Source organism: Ictalurus furcatus, chromosome 27 (assembly GCF_023375685.1).
Source record: "Ictalurus furcatus strain D&B chromosome 27, Billie_1.0, whole genome shotgun sequence".
Lineage (NCBI taxonomy): Eukaryota > Metazoa > Chordata > Actinopteri > Siluriformes > Ictaluridae > Ictalurus > Ictalurus furcatus.
Window position 1 is genome coordinate 16,609,920 of NC_071281.1, and position 17,131 is coordinate 16,627,050.

The following is a 17,131-nucleotide window of genomic DNA, read 5'->3' on the forward strand; positions in this document are numbered from 1 at the left end:
TGTTATTTGAGTCAATGTTTCTTTTAATCCTAATACAGAGGCCATGTGTTATCAGGAAATCACATTAAAATATGCTTAACTGGACTGTGGATAGATTTAAAAAGGGATTTCATTGATATAATGCGAGACAGCGAGATTATAACAATCATCACGATGACAGTTCTGTGATTTTAAGATACTCAGCGACAAAGATTTGACGCTTAATAAGGTCAAAGCAGATACTTTTTACATTTTATGTATAAATATCAATATTTAGCACAAGTCAGTGGCAGGTAAGTGATGTATTCTTATAATAGAATATCATTGGGGTTTTTTTTCTTGAGGAATCCGGACACTCGCTAAGCACTGAGTAATAAAAAAAAATTAAAATACAAATTAAAAAATCATTCAGAAATACCCGGAAGTACGTTTGTCAATATTTTCAAAGAATTTATCAGAAAAAAATCGCTACACCTCAGAAAACGTATATATTGTGAAATAATGTATCGTGATATTGATATGATACTGTCATATCGCCAAGTCCTACTAACAACGAACAACCTTGAGAAAATCTCGATTGGATCGAAGGAAAGAGCAATGGATTAACGGATTAACCAATCAGAGGCTACCTCTCCGACAGTGACGTCGCTGAGTGTTCGGAGCGTGATGATTTTCTGGAAGGCGAGCATGCTGAAGGCTCCTTTCATTCGGATGGCGGTGCGCAGGTTCACGGCCCAGAGGAGCGACGCGAAGAAAGCTTTACTGAACTCCGAGATGAACAGCGCCACACACAGGCCAACTCCGTACACCAGCGCGGATCCGTCTGACTTCTCCACGTACGTCAGGATCTCGTGCACCAGAATAGACTGGACAACGCGTAGAGAATGTGGAGAGAAAAGAGTGTTTTTAGAGGAGGAGATAGCATTCATCTTAACAATATAAGTACTAGCCTAGATCATTTCTTTATTATTTCTTTTTTTTAAGAAAATACATCTTTTTTAAAAAAAAAAAAAAAAAAAAAAAAACAACTCTTGCATAATTTTGGATTCTCCTGCAACTGAAATAAATCTGAAGCTCAGTTATCTTTTAAAAACATACAGTGAATGTGATTCAAGAGTCATAACGTTTCATGAAAAAATATTCATAATATTCCTACACTTATAGTAAAAAGTATAGCAGTTATAGTATAGTAGCTGAATGTTTAAGAGAGAAAGAACGTACCGGTCCAATAAACACAGATAATGTAAACAAAACAGCAACGATGCAAGACACTATAAAGCGAGTCCTCTGGAAACGCATCACTACTGAGCCGAGGGACGCTTTCTCGATGCCCACACGTGACACCTCGTCCTCCCACATCCTTAAGAACCTACACACACACACACACACACACACACACACACACACACACATACACCAGTATAGTTTTAATCGTTTAAAACAGTAATGCAAAATGTGTTTACTGATACCTTAAATAATGTAGCTTCTAAGTTATGAATAAACCAAATGAGGGTGTGCATGTACAGGAAAATAATCAACGACAGGATGGTGCGATGAAGCTATGAAGTTCCCGTCATCATTAACTCTTAAATTGATTATTTTTCCTCTAGCTGCATATCCATAACAGTGCTCTGCTTGTCTTACATCACAGCAATTTGCTGTGAAGTTTTTTTTCATTTAGCATCAAACATGTCATGCTTTTTTTTTTTTATCCATTTATAGTTACATTTAATGTTGTGCAACTTTAAATAATTAAAAGTATTTTTTTTTTTAATGATTGTAAAGTGCCTTGAAACTCGCAGCGTTATTCGACGTGTTGATGTCGTTTCCACGGAAACAGGAAGTCAGGGCGGGGGCGGGGTATATATATCGAGTGGCCCCTCCGCCTTTTTTTTCCCATTAGCGTCTAGCTTACCTCACGCACAGCCCGGGCTAAGCCGTACTTGACAGCTAGTACCATGGATATTTATAATGTTGTGGGCGGGACACTTCAGATTCTAGAGAGCGTTTGATTGGACAGAAGATCTGACGAGAAGCTGAAGTGCAGAATGATGCCGTTGAAATTGTTGATCCGTATCGGTGGTCGAGAGAGAGAGAGTTTTTTGCGAATTTTGTCGTCGTTTTGGAGCGCACTAGCTTATAGATAACCTTATGGCTGATTTCATGGGGACTTTAAAGTATTATTGTAAATAAACCTCACTGATTTTTCTCATTTTTACTTTAATATTAATAATAAAGGTGACTACTGTCCCAGTGAAACTCCCTCCGTCTCTACTTTCCATTCAGAAACAATACATTTCAATTTAGTTCAAATAAATCCTGCAGCTACAGAAGACGTTACCAGGAACTTGATTGCTACACAAGTAACGAACGGAACGGAAGTGTTAATAAACTCCCGGCTTTGTTTCAGAGTATATCGAGTCCTTATAATAATGTCTAAAATAGGCCTACCTCTCTCCATTTTTGTGCGCTCCATCATGAGGAGAAAGATTCAGAGAGCTTGTGTCCAGACGATTCCTGAACAACTTCCACATCATGGGCGTCATCCATGAGAACGAGGTGAAGGAGAAGAATCCGGCATCGTCCATAGGGTTCGAGCTGCAAAAAGGCAGAAGGAACACAAACACGTATTGCATTATACCTTATTACACTTTAGATAGATCCATAATTTGTAATTCATAAAATAGATACTCTTGCTTGTCTTTTGTTCCTAAAGCAGATGAAGATCTGATGGGAAAGTGAAGTATACAGTAGATAAAGTTTTCTGTCGTGATTTATTATTGAAAAGAATTACTGAAGGGGTAACAGAAAAGCGTTTGAATATCATCTGGAGATTCAGAGTTCGAATTGCGCTGATGACGCGGCCGTCCGTGGCCGGGAGACTAAGAGAGCAAAATTGGCTGGATAGAAGGAGTATTCGCTCTCTCTCTCTCTCTCTCTCTCTCTCTCTCTCGCTCTCTCTCCTGTCAATCACAGCGACACTGGCCAATCGTGAGCGTCTGTGAGCTCATGTATGAGTCTGTTACATGGCCCTGTGATGCAGCAGGAGCAGCAGTTCGAAAAGATGTTGGCTTCATGTGTCCACTCCCACCAATCTACTGATCATACTGTATGTTTAATAATGATATAATAATTACTGAAGGCACTGGATAGAAATGACACGGAGCGTGTTTACCTTGAGGTGAAGCGGACAGGAATCAGGGTCTTCATGCTGGCCTGGTACTTCTTCCCATGGCTGAGCGGAAGCTCTGGTTCACTGTAGTCTGGAATCAAAGAACCTTCAGGAAACGAGTTCATGCTGACAGACGACTCGGGCCTCAAAGCAGAACTCTCTCGCCTCTTCCTCTGTGGAAAGAATGCAAAGGAATAAAAAGCTTTGAAAAGTGAATGTGCAGGAGTGAAAGGGAGGTACTTACATTTACAGAATACGCCCTTATCCAGAGCGACTTACATTTATCTTATTTATACATCTGAGCGATTGAGGGTTAAGGGCCTTGCCCGAGGGCCCAACAGTGGTAGCTTGGCAGTGCTGGGGCTTGACCTTCTGACCTTCTGATCAGTAACCCAGAGCCTTTAACCACTCACCCACCACTGCCCACAGGTATAAAGAAGTACAGACACACGGCAGACTTTACTCACGCAAGACAGTCCTTCAACGCACTCTTTCTCATTCGGTTCGTTTCTCATTTGACGGGAAATGCCCATCCTTTGGCTCTGCAGAAAAAAACATAGCATGGAAAATCACATGATCGCTATGCATGGCATCTTTTAAGACATTTCAATATCCATAAATGTTGATCTTTATTATTTAGAACCGCAGGTGTTTTTATATTACATTACAACATTCGGCAGATGCCCTTATACAGAGCGACTTGCAATTGTCTCATTTATATAACTGAGCAGTTGAGGGTTAAGGGCCTTGCCCAAGGGCCCAACAGTGGCAGCTTGGCAGTGCTGGGATTTGAATTCACAACCATCCAATCAGTACTCCAACATCTTAACCACTGAACTACAATTTCCCCACATTTCGTAAGGCTAAGACAGGTTCGATTTGTCCTAGAAGCAGAGGAAATCCTTAAGCATAACAAACCGAGTTTAAAAATTAGGCAAAATCCTACAAAGCAGAAAGCACTTTGGTTTTTCGCTATTGAGTAAATACTTGTGTATATTCACATAGTTACTACCAAACAAAATAATGATATTTTATTTAACAATATATAGTATACTGTATATTAAACTGTATTTATACCTATACTATACTATATTACACTATACATGTCTGTCTGCTCAATGAAAATGATGCATATTGGCCTAACTATTGTTATTTTTTATTTATTTTAACGTTATCTGGACACACACTAAGTCTTTACGCTCATGCTCAGACAGAAGTCAGCAGCTTCATAATATTTTCCTGCTTTCCAGCTCAACGGACACACTGAGCATAATGCAATAAGTAAGTTAAAAAAAAAATTAAACTTTTTAAAATCTAGATATATCCATGAATGTGCTTTTTTTTTTTTTTTTTTGCTCATGCATCCATGTTTGATTTTTAGATTCTTGAGACTGGGTGTCGATTAAGTAAACCCAAGACTGGAGTTTTTCTAAAACATTGTTTTCTGTTTGATTATGATCAATTATGATTACTAATCATAATCATAATAATAATAATAATAATAATAATAATAATAATAATAATATCCCTCAATTCTTAACCCAAAGCAAAAATCTCAGCAGAAAACGAAAGCCTCTAAAACAACCTGCTTCTCACAGGATCATTAATATTCCACTAGTACAAAAATATCATTATTATATTCATAATCATTATAAATGCATAATAAAAGTCTCAATAAAGAGTGAAATCAGACAAGTACCTGTGTGTCCCTGTCTCACGCAGGGAGGAGAAGCGATCTGTGCTGCAGGCTGAATAATTCTAAATGCTTTCAATCTCCTGCAGAGGTGTTCTTGGCTCGGTGTGTGTTTCAAGTTACGTCAGAGAAGTTACGAGTCGAAAAGATTAACTAGAGCAGAAGTCTGGGTCAGAGGCTGTCCCTGTCTTTTCCCATTACCTAAACTGAATGAAAAACATGCTGAGTCACAGATACACCGTTCTGTACTGCTCTTTATACTGCTCTTATAGTACCTTTAGTCACAATATCCCAAGGAATTTAAATATATGGTATATTCTAAAGCAAACGGTATGTATTAAAGAAATCAATTGGTATATATACATGTATTACGCAATCGAAAGCAAGATCCAATCACGAGAAGCTAAAATCAAAGTAAGTCAAGCTAGTATACGTCTGTGTCTCTTTTTTTTTTAACCGATCTTGTTGACGCAAGTCAATAAAATAAAAACATTTCTTAAAAAGAATAAGCTGGCCAAACCTGCGCCACAGTTATAGATAAGATATGAAGAGAGGAACATGATTGTGGCGAGACGTCAGAAATGCGATCAAAGAAGAAGTGGGAAAACGACTGACAACTGAGGGAGATCGTCGTTTTAGTATTGTATATAAGCACGAAGGTTGATCGTACCCGTCAGATGATCTGCAGACATCTCGGCTTTTCTGATTCTCCGATAAAAGTCTGATTTCTTAAAGACGTCTTAAACCCCTGGACTCGGAGACATTTTCATTTTTGGCTAAGGGGATTTTCCACGAGATTGGCTTGCGTTCATTTCATTCTGTTCAAATATGGTGCATGGGATATAAACTGTTTCTCTCTCTCTCACACACACACACACACACACAACCTATGGCATACATTTCTGCTTCCTACACTCAGCAAAAAGAAAACATGAGGTGAAAGAGGGTTTATTAGACCCGCTGTAATGATAAAGGGAGAAAAAGATAAGAAGGACGATGGCCTTATGGCTCGAATCCGATGATGTGACTGAGATTTAACTGCGTAATTTCTCGGATAATCACAGGACAAAGAGTAAACGTATGTCTTTTAGGTCATGTAAAGTCACTTCAACAGAAGTCGGTTACAAAATAAACCGATTTTTATCAGCTTCTGTGTCTTCTCGGCCTTGCTGTTCTTTCTGAATAGGAAGAGTTAATGTTCAGCACTTTGTATGAGTTAATCAATACATCCAACATCACTATCACCTAGTTTTACAGAGAGCACTGTTAAACATTAAATGCTAATCACTTCAGACTCCTGTCAATTACAGAGTAGGTTAGAGGGGACATACGGATGTCAGAGAAACACTCATTTCTTGTCCATTTCATCCATTGTTATGCTTTCTTATTGCAAGAAACCAATCCATACACACTTCCTGTGGTCTACATGCACACCACAGATCAATATTAATGAGGATGTTAAAATAGCTAAGCATTATTATTTTAGAAATGTACCCCAGAGGACCACCGCAGATCAGATCTTATTTCTGTAGTGGATCGGGATCGTTCTCAGGACAGCGGTGGTACTGACGTGGTAGTGTGTGTGGTACGAGTGTATCAGGTGTTACGTACTGGGACTTTAAACACAGTGCTGTAAATGAATACTGTTTAAAACAACACTGCTGTAGTCGATGTACTCGTATCAGCACACACACTACTATGTCAGTGTCACGGATGTTCTGAGAATGATCCACCACTACAGCTGTTACAGTGTTTAGTCACTGCGTACGATCGGTCAGTCTCCTCACTCCTTTACCTGATTAAAATGCATTTCACGTGCATTATTTCACGCTTACTTCAGTCATTCTATCAAGCGTTTTTGTGTCCAGATGTTTACGCAACCCTGTACCTGTAAACCCTGGACACGCCCTAAATGGCACTACAGCAAAACTATCTATTTTTTTTCCTAACTATGTTTATAGATTTTTTTTTTTTTTCTGATTATGTTAGTTAGATTTTTTGGGGGGGAGGGGGCATTACTAATGATATTAGTAAAAGTATCATTTACTTAACCCCCTGAGTTCTATGTCACTGCCACTTAGCTGAAGGACTTGATCCACAAGTGCTTGCCGTTACCATAGGAACGACCTGAAAATATGGCCGTTATTTCTCCAGAGATTGCTGTCCCTCTATCATTCCTTCCTGCCTTTTTTTTAAAAATATATATATATATATATATATCTTCTACTTTTTAAAACATACTTTCCGACTTTAGTTCATGAGAAGGTTAAGTTCATATTCAAATAAACCGTTCGTTCGTACGGAGCGTTACCGCTGGAGAGAGGCGTGGCTCGCGAACTGCGTTATAAAACGAGCTTCATGAATAATTAATGAGACGAGCTGCTTCATCCAATCACAGAGCAGGAAGCGCGTATGACTTCATCCAATCACACGGCAAGAAAACTGCTTCACGTGAGTGCTGTTCCAAAGTCGGATGTTTCTGGAAATAATGTTAGCTTTTCGTTTAAATAAATGAATAAATAAATGTTTCGATTAATCTTCAGTAAATTGAACCATAAGTCTGCGAGCATTTATCCAAATAATGTTGTATGAATAAATAAATAATTTTTTTAATTAAATAAAACAAATGTTTAACTTAATTTTCAGTAAATTGACTCAGTAAGTGCAAGTATTTCTCTAAAGAATGTTTATGAATGAATGAATGAATCAATCAATCAATTAATTAATTAATTAATTAATTAATTAATGTTTTGCTTAATCTTCAGTAAATTGACATATAAGTGCAAGTGTTTCTCTAAAGAATGTTTTTAATAATTAATTAATTGGTTAATGTTTGCTTAATAATAAAACATAAGATATCAACTTACACAATAGCAATCTGCTAAAATAAACTATGAGAACAACAAGGACAGAACCAGAAAAAGAAGGCAAGCTGTATCTAAAATATCAGGCTAGCTAGTAACATTACCTAGCATTGTGTAGCTTTCCCTTTAAAAAGTTTCAGACTTGTTGCGTGTACACTGCTTTGCTAAAATAACTGAAGCTATGATATTTTATCAAAGCCTAGAATGAAAATTAGGAGAAAGAATGAACAATTAGCTAGATGTGGTTCCTTTGCTGCATGACTTAAGTGCTTTTAGCACCTAGTTATTACAGCATATTCACAGCGATGTTACAGTGTAATCAACATTTCTGTAAACATACAGTAATACCAAAATATATGGGTATGGGGGCAACGTGACATATTGTTTGGGTTGGATTTCCTTTTACACCATGACAGCTGACCCTTTTACACCTTTTAATGTTTGTTAACTCGGTAATATCCTAACGTCAGTAATGTATACATCAACTGTAAGAATTAACGCTGACGGGTTTTTTGTGACTTTTGATAGCCTATGGTTTTGTCTCATGTGAAAGCAGTCCAGAAGTCAAGACCAATGAAGAGCCATGAATCACGAAGCAGAAAGATTATTATTGGAGTGTGTATGGTTATAAGAAAAGAGATTGAGAGAGAACTAGCTCTATCTTATCAGTTAGGGCGCACGGTGACTTAATGTTTAGCACGTTCGCCTCACACCTCCAGGATTGGGGGTTTGATTGTGCAGAGTTTGTGTCTCCGGGTACTCCGGCTTCCTCCCCCAGTCCAAAGATATGCATGGTAGGCTGATTGGCACGTCCAAAGTGTCTGTAATGTGTATGTGAGTGTGCCCTGCGATGGATTGGCACCCTGTCCAGGGTGTACCCTGCCTTGTACCCAATGCTCCCTGGGATATGCTCCAGGATCCTCGTGACCCTGTAGGATAAGCGGTATAGAAGTGGATGGATGGATGGATGGATCTTCTCGGTTACTATTTGCACTTCATACGTTTGAGCACCAGATGGCGGTAGCGTGTTTTAAAACATCGGATAATGAGTTGTATTGGAAAAACGTTTGTGAGGAAAGTCTAATTACTTCAGAAAGTTAATGTTGGCGTCACTAGAATTTTAACTCTGTAAATACGCCGTGCTGTTTACCCTGCTTTTGTTTACTTCCGGTTTCTAAACCCGGAAGTGTGAAAAGAGTCCCTTCTAGTTTGTTTACATTCCTTCTCCAGAACTGACCCGCTTGAACAATATTCTCCCTGACAACAGTGGACAGTGTGTCGACATTTTAACGATTTGCAGCCGTTCTTTGTTTTTTAAAGGTATTATTTAAATGCTGGGTTTGTTATTTGGTTATTTAGATTTCACATACATTTCACATTTTACTTGAGTGTGTTAAAGTGAAAGCAGTCTGTTCACTTTCACTTTATGATGGAGCAGCAGCTCTCAAAGTTTTTGCAGGTTTGGGTTTTGCCTTTAAGTGTAAAAACAAATTTTATCATTAGACACTATCCAGCTATTCAAATATTGGGCGTGTTATTTAAATGTGTACGATAATATTCTAGCTATTTATTGCAGCCACAAAACTTTTTAGTTTCCAAAACTTTCCAAGGACAGAATACATTAGGACAAAGTTGTTTATGAAGTTCTGGATTAAACCTGTTCAATTCAAGTGACCAGTCAAACAGACTAATAACTATAATCATTTTAAGTTTTTTAAATTTTAAGATTTCCACCATTGTTACAAAATAAAGACAGTCTTTAGCCCCGAGTCTCTGTTCACCCAGAAATCCATTTGTTCCCTCCAGACCCCCACTGGATTCAGAGCTCTGATTGGTTGGACCTTCAGTGAAGTCACATTTATCCCTGAGGAAGACAGAGACATCATCGAGATAAGAGATGTATCTGACAGCGAGATAGAGACTATACTCAAGGAAAAGTTTAATATCGTTTTGCTTAAAAAACTGACACCAATAAACAACAAAGCTGCATATAAACTGTAGGACATTTATAACACATATATCTAAATACCTCGATCAGGGCATCCCAAGCTTTTTTGGTGACCCCAAATGGGCATTATGATTTTTCTACCACCCCAAGCCTTGATTGCTGTACATATTTTTAATCATTTATATACATTTATATACTTATGTTACTTGGCACAACTTTGTTTGAAAGAGCGCTTCGAGATAGTACCTTGCCTGTCAGTTTCTGTGTTTAAGTGATTAGTGCAAACTGAATATAAAGTTCAGATGAGGTTCAGTGAGTGCCAGAATGTAATGAGTCCAGGAAAGAATTCTGGTTAAAGAGGAATATGGTGTCAGGAAGAAATTGCAGGCAGTGATTACGCTTTCAAAAATAGCTCTGTAAAAGTGTATAAGGATTATGTAAGAAAACTGTACTGTTATTATGTATGATGTAAAAATGTTCATGTAAGCGTGGCTTGTTTGATCGTGACTCCCAGGAACATTACAAAATTGTAACCTACAAAATCCATCTTCATAGTTAGAGTGATATTCATAATCTTACTTTGCACAAACAAAAAAAAAATCAGTAAATGAATGAATAAAACAAAACAGGACATTATGAGTTTCTCTTGTGACCGCTTTTGTAAATCAAGTCACCCCATGTGAGTCATATGCCAGAGTCATGTCTCCCTGCAGTTTCCCACTGAAGCTAAGCATGGATGGGGGATCTCGTAGAGGAAACTAAGGTTGCTACTGGAAGTGGTATTAGTGAGGCCAGCAGGGGGCACTCACCGTGGGGTCCCAGTACAGTGAAGGGGACACTACAGCACTGTTATTTGAATGAGACCTTAATCTGAGGTCCTGACTCTCTCTGGTCATTAAAAATCAGAGGACGCTTATAGTAAAAGAGTAAGGGTACAGTCCTGGCGAAAATACCCCATTGATCCTTCTCTATCATGTTCCTGTTTTACATGTTATAGAACGTAGATCGATTAATGTCACACGTCATTACACCCCCCCACGCCACGCCGTCTGACGTTCCCTCTAGAATTTCACGTATCGACATACAGTTCGTCTTTGTTATGGGACCGTATACAGTTTTGGGTGTTTCATTTTTAATTTTTTTACGTAAGCTTCAAGTGCAGTTAATTATTAGTCGTGCTATACGTGCAAATAGACGACTGCTTGAAGCCGTGGGCTGCGTCCCAAACCGCGTACTTACCGTCTATATAGTAACCGAAATACATGTGTTTCACTTCCTACTATATAGCAGGTAAGCACGCGGTTTCAGACGCAGCCGTGCTCTCTCGTTTGCCGTCAAACGGTCGAGCGCTGCCGTGTGTGTACGTGTCCTGTCACAGAATGCGGTGAAAACTCCCACACGACGTTAATAGCGTGATTAAGGTGCGTACGTGTCCGTAACGCACTTCGATAACGCGACTAAAACAGGAATACTCCACGCGTCTTAATTCCATTTGTGTTTACTTCGAGTGTGACTTTAATCGGATTAAGGTACTAAAAAATTGCAGTTTACATGCTAGTTTCTTAATCAGAGTATCGTCTTAATCGGGTTAATACTGGAATATCGTTGTCCGTGTAAACGTACCGAACGAGTCCTTGAAACGTGGCTGGTTCTCAACACTTTGATTGAATACTATATACATTTATCAATAGTAAGTTTATCAGTAGTAAAACCTTTTAAATTTGCCACTGAAAGAAGACTGAACGCTTCATTTCAACACTCTGAGTGCAAGATTCAGGGCACTGTATTAAGACAGACTAGACAAACACTCTAAATACTGTAGATTAAAACAACTGCCCACGTGCTTTATACAGATTATTAGAAATAACATTATCTGTTATATAACAGTCATGATGTAGGTAGTTTATAAAGTTTTATCATAACTGTATCTAAACATTAGCTTTAATCTATACATTAGCTGCAAGGGTTAACTCTGTCTCTTTTTTTTTTTTTTTACAAAGTCTTATCACAACTGTATCTAAACATTAACTGCAATCCAGTGGTCCGAGGGTTAACCTCGTGTGTTCACGTTCTTTCGTCCGTTTTCAGACGGATTCGCCAGCTTGAACATTCTCCTTGACAATAGTAGACAGTGTGTCAACACTTTGTAGTGAAGGTATGGTTTAAATGCTGGATTTGTTATTTGGATGGGTTTCACATGCCGTTTTACTTGAGTGAGTGATCGAGTGGAAGCGAAAGCCGTCTGTTCACTTGCGCGTTCTGATAGAGCAGTGGTTCTCAAACATTTAGCAGCTGTAGCTGTGACTTTAACTGTAAAATAAATTCTACGGACATACTCCAACTATTCAGATATTAGGCAGTTTATTTAAATTTGAACAGTAATATTTTGGCTATTTACTGCAGCTACGAAGCTTTTTATTCATGACATTTCAGACAGAACACATTTGGTCCAATTTGACATTATTTAGAGGGAACTTGTTTTTGAGATATTAAGTTTTGCATTAAACTCATTCGATTTAAATGACCAATCAAACAGACTATCAATTTTCAACCAAGCTAGATTTTTCAGAATGGTAACCCTTAATTGTGGCTGTGTACAAGTATATTTTGAGGAAGTTGTTTGTTCTTTCGTCCTTTACAGGACCGTAATGGATCTTCAGGAATACTTCAGAAGGATCGGGTTCGGCGGGACGTACGAGAAACCCGATCTGGCCACGCTCCGCACCGTCCACGAGCTGCACGTGATGAGCGTTCCCTTCGAGAACCTCAGCATCCACTGTGGAGAGAGGAACACCATGGACCTGCAGATCATTTATGAGAAGATTGTGAGAAACCGTCGTGGAGGATGGTGCTGTGAAAACAACCTGCTCTTCTCCTGGGTGCTGAGAGAGATGGGCTACAAATACACCACGCTGGGCTCTAGAGTCTTCAAAACGTTCAAAAATGACTTCGGCCCCATGGATTCACACCTCATTAACATGGTGGAGATCGAAGGCAAGCCGTATATCGCAGACGTGAGTTTTGGAGTGTCGTACCAAATCTGGTACCCGTTAGAAATGATCGCAGGGAAAGATCAAGAGCAGCCGGCAGGGATTTTCCGCCTGTTGAACGACAGTGAGAAGTGGATGCTGGAGAAGACTGGAAGGAAGCCGCTGGTCCAGAATGAAGCCTTCGCCAATTCCAGCCTCATTGACAAGCGCCTGACGACGATGCTGTACTCTTTTGTGTTAACACCGCGTGAGATTGACCATTTTCTGAACACAAGCGAGTACCTGCAGACCAGCCCCGAGTCTCTGTTCACCCAGAAATCCATTTGTTCCCTCCAGACCCCCACTGGATTCAGAGCTCTGATTGGTTGGACCTTCAGTGAAGTCACATTCAACCCTGAGGAAGATACAGACATGTATGAGATGAGAGATCTAGCTGACAGCGAGATAGAGACTATACTCAAGGAAAAGTTTAATATCGTTTTAATTAATAAACTGACACCAATAAATAACAAAGCTGCAAATAATCTGTAGAACATGGTGTGTACACAATGTGCAGATTTCTGTATAAGGCCCTAGATCATATTCTCAGTCTTTTTGGGCAAACAAACCCAATTTTAATATAGCTTTACACAGATTATAATCTGAAAAGTGGGCCGTCGTTTGCACCACAACTCTGCCACACATGATTTCGCTTGTAAATCCATATTCAGTCATCGTTTCAGCATATTTATGTTAGTTTTCTTGACTTCTTTTGCTCCAGTGAGTCGGAGTAACTAGGGACAACTTTAATTTTCCCTCTGAGGGAATCTATAAAGGTTCCAGACAGAACCTTACAACAAAGAGTTTTCCTATTAAATGTGTTTTGGGTATTTTGTGGAAGCTAAGAACCCTTAATTATCCAATTAAACCTTGAAGAAACCTTTGTGTATATGTGTGTGTGTGTGTTTGTGTGTGTTAATTGGGTAGGTGCGTCCTACAAGTTACAAATCTTTAGCTTTTTCTTAATACCAACAACCTGTCTTTTCAGGAAAGGAATGCAAGATGAAAATTTCTAGAGTTGAAAAGTCTTAAACCAGGGGTGTCAAACTCATTTTAGTTCAGGGGCCACATACAGCCTAATTAGATGTCAAGTGGGCCGGGCCAGTAAAATCATAGCATAATTACCTATAAATGAAAAGAAGTCCATGTTTTTCCCTTTGTTTTCGTGCAAAGAAGTACAAGTATGTTAGGAAAATCTTCATATTAAATGAAATATCCCTTTACAAAACATATCATGAACAACCTCAGATTTCTTAAGACAAACATGTGCAATTTGCTTCTGATTATCATTAACATGTGTGCGTTCCAACTGGTCACAGTGTTTGTACAAATGCAAAAAAACAAAACTTTAAGTCACAGGTGTTTGAAACTGAAAAATTAAGTATTGCACTTTAAAATTTATGGCACTGCATGAACAATAGGATTCCACCAAACCAAACTCTTTTGTAGTGAAGCTGTTGACTAACATTAAATTGCACATTTTTTAACTAGTACTACAGCAAGGATTCATTTTCACAGAACTGTATTCTTTAAGAGCAATCAGTCTCTGAAGCAGCATTTTAAAGGAGTTGGTCATGTCTAGACTACTTTGTTTTTGACAAAGACATTTTGGCTAATGAGGGTGTGGGGGCGAGTAGAAAATAGGTTAGACTACACCGTCCTCACAAACAGCAGAAGGCGCATTGCTACCATCTGCTGTTCGGTCTGAGTCCAAGAGTTGTGCCGCGTCTTCTACGCTGACTAAAACAGTGCGCCCCTACTGGATAATTTAGGAATAGCATTTTATTAAAAAAATTTGTAGTTCGTGTCTTTTATGCATTTTTCATTTTCAAAATTCATCCTGCGGGCCGGATTGAAGCCCCTAGCGGGCCGGTTTTGGCCCGGGGCCGTACGTCTGACTCCCCTGAGATAATTCACATAAGTTTGCACAACTGTCTCTGAACATTACTTACAATCCAGGGGTCAAAGTATTAACTCTGTCTCTTTCCAAACACAGTTTGTTCTAGTCTGTTCTCATTCCTTCTCCTGACTTCAGAAGAATTCAGCAGCTTTTACAACCTCCCTGACAACAGTGGTTGTTTGTGAAGGGTTTTTTCTCGAAGGCATGCCGGACTTGTTATTCAGCTGTATTTTGCTTAAGGAAATAGTAGCTAAAGTGATACCTGTTTGTTCACTTCTACGTCCTGATAGTTAGAGCTGCTAATGTTTTGCACTTCTGAGCAGTTTAGCCCTTCATCGTGGCTGTGTACAGTGTGATCTCTACATTTTAAAACAGTTGTTTGTTCTTTCATCCTTTACAGGACCGTAATGGACCTTCAGGAATACTTCAGAAGGATCGGGTTCGGCGGGACGTACGAGAAACCCGATCTGGCCACGCTCCGCACCGTCCACGAGCTGCACGTGATGAGCGTTCCCTTCGAGAACCTCAGCATCCACTGTGGAGAGAGGAACACCATGGACCTGCAGATCATTTATGAGAAGATTGTGAGAAACCGTCGTGGAGGATGGTGCTGTGAAAACAACCTGCTCTTCTCCTGGGTGCTGAGAGAGATGGGCTACAAATACACCACGCTGGGCTCTAGAGTCTTCAAAACGTTCAAAAATGACTTCGGCCCCTTGGATTCACACCTCATTAACATGGTGGAGATCGAAGGCAAGCCGTATATCGCAGACGTGAGTTTTGGAGTGTCGTACCAAATCTGGTACCCGTTAGAAATGATCGCAGGGAAAGATCAAGAGCAGCCGGCGGGGATTTTCCGCCTGTTGAACGACGGTGAGAAGTGGATGCTGGAGAAGACTGGAAGGAAGCCGCTGGTCCAGAATGAAGCCTTCGCCAATTCCAGCCTCATTGACAAGCGCCTGACGACGATGCTGTACTCTTTTGTGTTAACACCGCGTGAGATTGACCATTTTCTGAACACAAGCGAGTACCTGCAGACCAGCCCCGAGTCTCTGTTCACCCAGAAATCCATTTGTTCCCTCCAGACCTCCACTGGATTCAGAGCTCTGATTGGTTGGACCTTCAGTGAAGTCACATTCAACCCTGAGGAAGATACAGACATGTATGAGATGAGAGATCTAGCTGACAGCGAGATAGAGACTATACTCAAGGAAAAGTTTAATATCGTTTTAATTAATAAACTGACACCAATAAACAACAAAGCTGCAAATAATCTGTAGAACATGGTGTGTACACAATGTGCAGATTTTTGTATAAGGCCCTAGATCATATTCTCAGTCTTTTGGGCAAACAAACCCAATTTTAATATAGCTTTACACAGATTATAATCTGAAAAGTGGGCCGTCGTTTGCACCACAACTCTGCTACACATGGTTTCGCTTGTAAATCCATATTCAGTCATCGTTTCAGCATATTTATGTTAGTTTTCTTGACTTCTTTTGCTCCAGTGAGTCGGAGTAACTAGGGACAACTTTAATTTTCCCTCTGAGGGAATCTATAAAGGTTCCAGACAGAACCTTACAACAAAGAGTTTTCCTATTAAAAGTTTTGTTTGTTTGTTTGTTTGTTTGGTGGAAGCTAAGAACCCTTGATTATCCAATTAAACCTTGAAGAAACCTTTGTGTATATGTGTGTGTGTTTGTGTGTGTTAATTGGGTAGGTGCATGTTACAAGTTACAAATCATTAGGTTTTTCTTAATACCGAGAACCTGTCTTTTCAGGAAAGGAATGCAAGATGAAAATTTCTAAAGAGTTGAAAAGTCTTAAACATTGGCTCATGAACGTTAAGGTGATGGAATACGAATCTAACAGCTGTTGTGTAAAGATTACAGAAGTTAGTAACTTATTTCATGCACATTTGATGTTGAGTTATATAATCATTTGGTCCAGACTCGATGCCAATACGGTAAGACTTTCATAGTGTAATCTATCACATGATGTGTCATGTGGCGACTAAAAAATAAAAAGGACTGTGTATGAAACAAACTGTACATGACACTGTGTTTAGCTCTTTAGAGCAGATAATACCGGATTGATAAAGAGGTCAAGAAGGGAAGGGAAACTTGTGAATAAAGGATGTTGAACTAAAAATGATAATAAAATAGCAATGATGGGTCAGTTTACAGGTCTTTGAGTGTCTTAAAAAGCCAGTTTTGTTCATGATACCACTGAACATTGAATTCATATTTGCACAAAATTAACATTAAAACAGCTTTTCAAGAAAGGGTCCTTCATTAGATTGAAATTATTGCAAAAGAAAAATGTTCTTCTAGTGATGAAATATAAAGGTTTGTTCACATGAGGCTTCATTATATTGTTTAATCCAATGATTTGGGGGTTTGTTTGTTTTTTTGTTGGGTTTTTTTTTTTTTTTTTCAAATCAAAAGGTATTATATTTAATATTGACGTTTTATAGTTGATAATAATTTATCGTGTTTAATCCAAAAACTCAGGGAAATACCATTAATAATAATAATAATTAATGG

At 39.0% G+C, this 17,131-nt stretch overlaps 3 protein-coding genes across 7 annotated transcripts in view; 2 read left to right on the top strand and 1 right to left on the bottom strand.

Annotated features, from left to right (window-relative positions):
* Window positions 1-6,983, bottom strand: part of abcc12 (ATP-binding cassette, sub-family C (CFTR/MRP), member 12) — a 22,125-nt gene extending 15,142 nt beyond the window's left edge. Inside the window, exons 1-7 of one of the 5 annotated variants that reach the window (XM_053616921.1) lie at window positions 6,960-6,983; window positions 4,851-5,050; window positions 3,619-3,693; window positions 3,155-3,324; window positions 2,431-2,577; window positions 1,201-1,348; window positions 609-845 (exon numbers count right to left, since the gene is read on the bottom strand). In XM_053616921.1, coding sequence (XP_053472896.1) covers window positions 609-845; window positions 1,201-1,348; window positions 2,431-2,577; window positions 3,155-3,324; window positions 3,619-3,684 — 768 coding nt within the window. In that variant the 5' untranslated portion in view covers window positions 3,685-3,693; window positions 4,851-5,050; window positions 6,960-6,983. Of the gene's footprint in view, window positions 1-608; window positions 846-1,200; window positions 1,349-2,430; window positions 3,325-3,618; window positions 4,619-4,850; window positions 5,051-5,514; window positions 6,782-6,959 lie in introns of those variants that run through there. The other 4 variants (XM_053616920.1, XM_053616919.1, XM_053616923.1 and 1 more) reach the window with 4 other exon arrangements.
* An 873-nt stretch (window positions 6,984-7,856) lies between these two features.
* Window positions 7,857-17,019, top strand: LOC128602855 (arylamine N-acetyltransferase, pineal gland isozyme NAT-10-like). Its single transcript, XM_053616940.1, has 2 exons — window positions 7,857-9,028; window positions 14,986-17,019. The coding sequence occupies exon 2, from the start codon at window positions 14,993-14,995 to the stop codon at window positions 15,863-15,865; it is 873 nt and encodes a 290-aa protein (XP_053472915.1). The 5' UTR covers window positions 7,857-9,028; window positions 14,986-14,992; the 3' UTR covers window positions 15,866-17,019.
* On the top strand, window positions 9,477-13,570 carry LOC128602852 (arylamine N-acetyltransferase, pineal gland isozyme NAT-10-like). Its single transcript, XM_053616935.1, has one exon. The coding sequence runs from the start codon at window positions 12,227-12,229 to the stop codon at window positions 13,175-13,177; it is 951 nt and encodes a 316-aa protein (XP_053472910.1). The 5' UTR covers window positions 9,477-12,226; the 3' UTR covers window positions 13,178-13,570.
* Window positions 17,020-17,131: the final 112 nt, after the last annotated feature.

What these genes read in the sequence shown, in the direction of transcription:
- LOC128602852 (XM_053616935.1), top strand. Translation starts at nt 12,227, where the DNA reads ATGGTAACCCTTAATTGTGGCTGTGTACAAGTATATTTTGAGGAAGTT.
- LOC128602855 (XM_053616940.1), top strand. Translation starts at nt 14,993, where the DNA reads ATGGACCTTCAGGAATACTTCAGAAGGATCGGGTTCGGCGGGACGTAC.